The following is an 8,459-nucleotide window of genomic DNA, read 5'->3' as shown; positions in this document are numbered from 1 at the left end:
ATTAATGTTTAGCTTCTGGTGTCCAATGCCATGATCAGGCATCTACAGTATCCCTGAGGTGGTCTCCCAAATAGGACGCATGTCCATCGGATACCCAACAAAATCTTTACAACATTATTCAATACATTCCCCAAATTAATTTTCAAAAAACCCTGAGGCCATCTTGTGGTTACCAGCTGCTTCCTAATCCCTTCACCTTTCCCCTTATCCGCCCCCCCCCCCCGCCCATCTAACAACTCTCGGTTTTTTCTTTGTGTCCCCAAAACTGTTTCTGATTAGTTCATTCACATATTCTTTCCTTTAGATTCTGCATATAAATGAGATCATATGGTACTTGTCTTTCTCTTTCTGACTTATTTCACTTAACATAATGTTCTCTAGATCCATCCATGTTGTTGCAAATGATAAGATTTCTTTCTTCTTTATGGCTGCGTAACACTCCATTGTATAAATGTACCACAGCTTCTTAATCCAGTCATCTACCGATGGGCATTTCGGTTGTTTCCATATCTTGGCTATTGTTTAAAGTGCTGCAATAAACATAGGAGTGCATACTGATTTTTGAATTGGAGTTTTGGATTTCTCCGGGTAGATGCCTAGGAGTGGAATTACTGCATCATAGGGTAGTTCCCTTTTCAGATTCCTGAGATACCTCCATACTGTTTTCAATAGTGGCTGCACTAATCTGCAATCCCACCAACAGTGCACTAGCGTTCCCTTTTCTCCACATCCGCGCCAGCATTTGTTGTTTGTTGATTTATTGATGACAGCCATTTTGACTGGAGTGAGGTGGTATCTCATTGGCTCACTTTATTTTTGTAGGAGTTTCCCCGTCCCTTCAGCTCTGCCCTCAGCACCCCCTAGCCTTCCTTTGAACTCTTTCCAACCTCCTACCAATCTCCCCCAAACCCTCTTCTCAGCCTTCCCTCTATCCTCCCCCTAATCCTTCCATACTTCACTCAATCTCCCTGTGACCCAACCATTCCCCTATTCTCTCCATCTCTCCTTACCCCATCACCCACTGATATATCACTACCCCTGGAATATACAGGACCCCTCCCAAAATTTTAGCCTTTCCCAATCCCCTTTATCCCTCCCAAATTACTTGTCCCATATCTTCTTCCCTTTGACAAGCCAAGAAATAATTCAAACACCAGTAGAAATTGCCAATGTTTATTGATTTTTAAAAAAATGTCACTTGTAAATTTATATTCTTTATTGAAAAGATGTTGCAATTTTTGTGATAGAGAAAATATTGATAAGAAAAAACATAGTCAGTCTAACAACTACACTTTTTCAATGTAAGTTTCTAATATCTATTCTCATGCATGTTGTTAGTATAATTTGTAATTAAAACAGCTCCACATTCTCTCGTACACCTGAAATCTATGTAAATTTACTAACAATTGTCACCCCAATAAAATTAATAATAAAAAAAAACAGCTCCACATTAATGCAGGGTTCAAAGAAAAGGGCATGCAGGGTGGGTGAAAAAGTCATTGAGTTCAGTCCATGATCCAAGAGGCAAGGTCACTGTAGCCTTAGTTCATTGCCAGAGATTCAGTAGAAAATTCTGGAAGGGGTAAATGCTGATGACAGCTGAGGTAACAGAAGACAGGTTGCCAGAAGCAGTCACTAGGACAAAGGATCTACCCAGCAATTATTTCATCATGATGTCTTCTATTCCACCTGTGCCTGAAGCAATTGTAGTGACAATAACGAGATGGAAAGGACACAGTGCGGCTACTCCACTCAATGTTTGGGTCATGTGTTTCAAGCCAGTGGATTCCAAGAATCAGAGGGTATCTTGGTGCATGAATAATATCAAACTGGATCTCTTCAATGTGGTTTCCAATTTTAACTTCGACAGGTGGTGTTTCCTTGGTTATGGGTCCATTAATTAGTGGACGGCCATCTACTGTTTCCAGCATCAGAGGGAAGATGTTATTGCGGATGGGCAGCTTCTCTCGAAGGACCACAGAATGGTCAATGCTGTTTCTGTAAGAGCCTGAATCCACCATTGCTTGCTCAAAGAATTGTCGTCTTCCCAGTCGAATTTCAACAGTAAGCCATAGGGTATGGGACATGGATACTGGAAGTGAGGGGGATGCATATTTGTAGATTGGCCCGCCGGGGTTCCCCCTTACCGCCGGGCCTCCATGTTTCCCGCCTGCTGGGCACGATGAGGCTTGACAGGGCAATCTCTAGCAAAATGACCCGGATGACCACAGTAGAGGCACAAGTGGCCTTCACGGCGGCGTACCCGTTCAGCTTCACTGAGGTGTGGACGATTGCTTGTAGCCTGCACAGGCTGGTTTTCAGCTAATGGTCTCTCAGGCCCAGCTCTCTCTTCAGAGGAACTTGCCCCTTGTGGATTTGGATCAGGCTTACCACTTAGCTTTTCATCTAGGCTGATGCACTGGGTGATCATATCAGATAGGTTGGTAGCTGGGCTTGTGTGAGACAATTCATCTTGGATAGAACTGGGAAGCCCTTCCTGAAATTGGATGCAGAGAGTGCTTTCCTCCCAGTTTAGCTCTTGAACAATGAGGTAGAAGTGGGTCGCATACTGGTGGACAGGGTCCTCCCCTTGGCAGAGCTGACGGATGCGGTGGTTGGCATCTTCCATGTTTTCTGGATTGTCAAAAGTATCCTGGAGCACTCGTATGAAACTTTCAAATTGCTCCAGCAGGGGGCTTTGGATATCTACTAAGGGCTGGAACCACCTTCCTGCCTCATCTGAGAAGCGGTTGCCAACAAATCTCACCAGGGCAGCTTCAGTGGGATACAGGTGCCCTCTGACTCTCATGTAACTATTCAATTGGACCAGGAGCTCAGGAAGCTTATGGGCATCCCCGTTGAAGGCTAAAAGGTATTCAAAGGGGAAAGCTTCAGCTTCTAACCCATTAGGGGACTGTGGGAACTCTGAGGCTGCTGATGTCTCAATAGTGATTCGGTCCTCCAGGGACTCTTGGGGTGCTGAGAGCTCTAGGAACTCTTGGACATCTGAAGGATCCAGGGACTCCTGGGGTACTTGAGACTCAAGAGGCTCAAGGGGCTCCAGGTTTATCGAAGTCTCCTGGTATTCTGGTGCCTCCTGGAGCTCCTGGGCCTCTGGGGCATCCTGGGTATCTGGGGACTTCTGGACCTCATTGGTTTCTGGGGGCTTATGGGCCTCCTGGGCCACTGGGGTCTTCTGGGGCTCCTTAGCCTCTGGAGGCTTTTGGAAATTCCAGGCTGCTGAGAACCCATGGACCATTGGAAGTGCCTGGTGCTCCTGGGTTGCTAGGAGCTCTAGGGACTCTGGGGCTGCTGCAGGCTTTAAAGACTTCTGGGTCTCCTGGGCTATTGGGGTCACCTGGGTCTCCTGGGCTGCTGGAGGCCCCCAGGCTGGGAGCTCCTGGGGTTCTCTGGGCTTTTGGGTCTCTTCAAACTCTGGGGGATCCAGGGACTCTTGTGGTTTGGGGGACTCCTGGGCCTCTGAGGGTTTCTGGAGTGGTTCATCCTCCTTGGCTGCTTGGGGCTTCTGGAGCTCTGGGATCTGGGCCTGGAGGGCAGCATTTTCTTCCATCAGCCTCTGCACTTGGGCCTGCAGAATTTCATTCTCCAATTTTAGAGCAATATAGGAGGCTGCTACGTTCTCCACCATCTTTTGAGGAAATGGGCTCGGTTTGTCAGTTTGCTGCCAAGAGAGATTGGGTGGGTTCTTGTGAGGTCTTTCTAAAAGCTCCTCACAGGCAGATGTCAGGCTCCTTGAATTTTCTAGGAGGTGGATATTTGAGCCCCGCCAAGTTTGATTACCAGGAAGTTACTGGGAGCCTCCAGAGATCAACAAAGGGAGGTATCAGACACACTGTGAAGAGAGTAGGATCTGAGGATCAGAAATTTTGGAAAGCATTCATTCAAAATAAATAAGAACAAAACCTGACCAACACTGCTGGATTTCTTTTACTATAGGCTCATATTCACCAGTTGGGTCATATATGCTGGCTTTGACCCCATGACATTTTATGAACAGCATCTGACCCAGACTGTATGTAATTTTGCATTCTTCTTTTGAAAGTTAACATTATGTTAGAATCAATTTCTCCATATTCTTTTCTGTTTTTACATAGTCTTTGATTTCTGTCTGCCTAATATCCCAATGTAGCACTTGGATTTTAACAGCTGCTTTCAATGAACTAACTCAAATGTTTGAGCAATGTGGGCATTTTAGGCTCTGTGGTGGGCCAACCCAAGAGATATTTTTGGGTGGCTTGGGTAGGAGGTAAGGGTGAGCTCTTTCTGACACCTCAGAAATTGTACCACATAAGTAACCGCACAAGACCAGCCTCAGGAGAAAACAAGCAAAAGTTGACTAAATATATATGTGTATATGCACTCAGCAGACACATGCATTTTATTTATAAAATTGCTCAAAATAGTTAAGAAAATAATTTTTATAAAGGTACGTTACCATTCAGAGACTTAGTCCAGGAGCTCGGCTGTCTGCATACCCATCGCTGAGGAGGGAAATGTGTGAATGGCTGTGGAGGCTTGCCTTTTCTGCACACACTGAACTCAAACAAACACACCCACTCCCAGAACGCCTTCCAACTTTCCTCTGTAACGTAGTTATTTTGAGTGTGGAAGAGTTTTTTTTTTTGTTTTTTTTTTTTGACAGTACCTCACAGTTTAGAGCCGCAAGGAAAGTAGGATGCTGCGCCGATGTGAGGCAGCCTCATATACTCAGTCCTTGGTTACATTAATAAATATTTGGCCAGGAAATTGGGAGTAATACCATTGCCCTTGTGAAAAGTTGCAAACATTTCTGAATGACCACAGTGGTTTGGGACTTCATTTTTTATATCTGTCTCATGTTACCTCCCCTCTCTCTATCCACACTGGGCTGTTTGTTTAATTCTCATTCAGAGAGCAGCCTGCAGCCCCTTAGGCCCTTCCCCCACCCACATACTCAGTCCCTAGTGTCACTTCATGTAATGTTTTTTTTTTTTGTTTTTTTTTGGAAACTTTACCATGGACAGATCTAGGCAAGGTATAATAGGATAAGACTGTGGAGGAGACCAACTTTGTTGAAGGTTACTTGCAGCAGTCTTGCAGTGCCCCTGGCTCCTTCTGAACGTCTTGGCCCAGGACTCTCATCTTTTTTTGAGTCACTCAGGTGCTCTAGGCAGCACCTAGGTAGCCATCAAGGGCTGGCCACTTGAAAAGTGACCTTCCACAAGATCTCACCTTCTGTTCTCATGACAAATCACAGTCACACCCTGGGCATGGGCCATGTGGCCATTTTAAGTAAGGCTCAGGGGCAGCTATTTTAAACTTAGTAAGGAGTGGGATTGAAGATTGTCTTTGGCCACTTCAAATCACATATCAAGTCATTCATGGCCGTAAGTCTCCTTTAAAAATGGTCAGTTCCACATTAGTCAGCATAATGGGATAAACCCTGGTGATGGGCTATGCCCAAACCACAGTAAATTGACAGACTGGACTAGCTGGAGCTGAATGCAGAGGCTTTGAAAAGAAAAGGAAAATATCTTGCAACTAAGTTATATTCCTTTCCTCCCTTTTAATGTTTTATTCTTTAGAAACACACCACACATAAAACCACCACCATTATCAGGAAATAACATGTTCTATGTATGTGAATTATTCAGATAATTGAAGCCTTCCTTTTGAAAATCCAAAATGCACAGTTGACATTTACCTTACCAACTAAAACACGAGAGAATTTTTTATAGGACACATTACACTTCTTTTATCGTTCCTAAGTAGATGATGTTGAACATAATTTAATCGATTTTTAATGGGTTGGAGTCATTCTTACACCAACCAATTTCTTTACTGTGTTGTAACACAGTGTTGCCTTCTGAAAGCTACTGAGAGGTATAAAGTGGACTGTCTCCAAATTAAATACCTCCAAAATGCTATGCTTTCCAACTTCTTATAATTTATTTCTTCTTTGTATTTTTTTCTACCATTTTGCTATCAGTCTGTCATATAGCCCTTCACACTGTTACCTATATAACTTTCTATAAGAAATATAGACATATTTGGCAAACTACTTAGTCCTTCTAAAACTTAGCCTAAAACTCTGTTTATGAAACTGTAAAATTGGGCTAGTAATTGTACTTAACTTTATAGCGTCATTGCAAAGATGTACTGAAATAATGCATGCAGAGGCTTAGTACAGTGTCTAACAACTAGTAGCATTGAATAACGGTTGATAATAATAAGCTGTAGCCACAGTAACCAAATTTTATTTTTAAATTATCTGTGAATTGGGAAATTAGATAGGTAAACTTGCTAGAATTATATAGGGGCTGAGCAGAGACTCTCATAAGAAGAAACCTACAGTGCATGTATTTTACGGCATTTATTTTACAGCACTCAGGGGCTTATTTCCCCCTTCCTAATTGGGTTATGGATAATTTAGTTTACCAAATAATGCTCTAGAATCAGAACAGAGGCACCTGAGCAGGAAAGAGAGATGATTAACAAAGGGATTGTGTAGCAGCCAAGACAAATGTTCAAAAAGTCCATGGACTAAAGCACTGAATGGTGCCTTGCCTAAAGGAATATTTATCCAGTGGGTAAACACAGAAACCTTTTTTTACTTCCCACCTCCCGCAAAAGAGCAATGAACAAATTCAACGTTTCTAAGTACAAGTTGCAAACTGCCGAAACATAGAGAGAGAATTATTCTCTTTTGAGTGCATATAAAGAGCTACATTGACTTCTTTTTCCCATGGCAATATGCATTATGTATATATATATATATATATATATATATATATATATATATATATATATATAATTTCTTTTTTTAAAATTTATTGGGGTTACAATGGTTAGTGAAATTACATAATTCATAATTTCAGGTATACAATTCTGTATTACATCATCTAAAAATCCCATTGTGTGTTCACCACCCAGAGTCAGTTCTCCTTCCATCACCATATATTTGATCCCCCTTACCCTCCTCTCCCTCCCATCACCCTCTTTACCCTCTGGTAACCACTAAACTGTTGTCTGTGTCTATGAGTTTTTGTTTCTCATTTGTTTGTCTTGTTCTTTTGTTGTTCTTGGTTTATATACCACATATCAGTGAAATCATAGGGTTCTCTGCTTTTTCTGTCTGACTTATTTCACTTAGCATTATACTCTCAAGATCCATCCATGTTGTTACAAATGTTCTTATATCATCATTTCTTACCACTGAATAGTATTCCATAGTGTATATACACCACAACTTCTTTAGCCATTCATCTATCGAAGGACATTTTGGTTGTTTCCATGTCTTGGCCACCATAAACAAAGCTACAATGAACATTGGAGCACACGTGTCTTTATGGATAAATGTTTTCAAACTTTTTGGCTAGATACCCAGGAGAGGGATTGCTGGGTCATATGGTAATTCTGTTCGTAATTTTTTGAGGAACCTCCACACGGCCTTCCATATTTCCTGCACCAGTCTGCATTCCCACCAACAGTGTATGAGGGTTCCTTTTTCTCCACAGCCTCTCCAACACTTGTTACTATTTGTCTTGTGGATGATAGCCATTCTGATAGCGTGAGGTGATATCTCATTGTGGTTTTTATTTGCATTTCTCGGATGATTAGTGATGTTGAGCATTTTTTCATATGTTTATTTGCCATTTGTATGTCCTCTTTGGTGAAATGTCTCTTGAGATCCTCTGCCGAATTTTCAATTGGTTTTTTTTTTTGTGTGTGTGTGTGTGTTTCAGGAGTTCCTTTTATATTTTGGATAGTAGACCCTTATCAGAGGCACTGTTTACAAAAATATTCTCCCATTCAGTTGGTTGCCTTTTAAGTTTGTCGATGATTTCTTTTGCTGTGCAGAAACTTTCAAGTTTCATATAGTCCCATTAGTTTATTTTAGCTTTTACTTCCATCGCCTTTGGAGTCAAATTCATAAAATGCTCTTTGAACCCAAGGTCCATTAGTTTAGTACCTATGTTTTCTTCTATGCAGTTAATTGTGTCAGGTCTTAATCTCAAGTCTTTGATCCATTTTGAATTAATTTTGGTACATGGTGACAGATAGCAGTCCAGTTTCATTGTTTTGCACATAGCTATCCAATTCTCCCAGCACCATTTATTGAAGAGGCTGTCTTTCCTCCATTGTATGTTTTTACCTTCTTTGTCAAAAATTCTCTGTCCATATTTATGTGGTTTTCTTTCTGGGTTCTCAATTCTATTCCATTGGTCGATGTGTCTGTTTTTCTGCCAATACCATGCCTTTTTGATTATGTAGCCCTGTAGTACAAGCTAAAGTCAGGGAGTGTGGTACCTCCAGTATTGTTCTTTATTCTTAAGATTGCTTTGGCTATCTGGGGTCTTTTGTGGTTCCAAACAAATCAGTTGATTTTTTTTGTTCTATTTCTTTAAAAAATGCCATTGGGATTTTGATAGGGATTGCATTAAATCTGTATATTGCTT

At 41.7% G+C, this 8,459-nt stretch overlaps 1 protein-coding gene across 1 annotated transcript; it reads right to left on the bottom strand.

Annotated features, from left to right (window-relative positions):
• Positions 1-2,143: 2,143 nt before the first annotated feature.
• On the bottom strand, positions 2,144-3,649 carry RTL3 (retrotransposon Gag like 3; the record flags this gene model as incomplete). Its single annotated transcript, XM_081042891.1, has 1 exon — positions 2,144-3,649. One exon carries the CDS (start codon positions 3,647-3,649, stop codon positions 2,144-2,146), a length of 1,506 nt encoding a protein of 501 aa, XP_080899017.1.
• Positions 3,650-8,459: the final 4,810 nt, after the last annotated feature.

The sequence above is a fragment of the Rhinolophus hipposideros genome (assembly GCF_964194185.1).
Source record: "Rhinolophus hipposideros genome assembly, chromosome: X".
NCBI classification, from domain to species: domain Eukaryota; kingdom Metazoa; phylum Chordata; class Mammalia; order Chiroptera; family Rhinolophidae; genus Rhinolophus; species Rhinolophus hipposideros.
The sequence above is the reverse complement of the archived record's forward strand: the minus strand, read 5'-3'. Positions and strand labels throughout refer to the sequence as shown.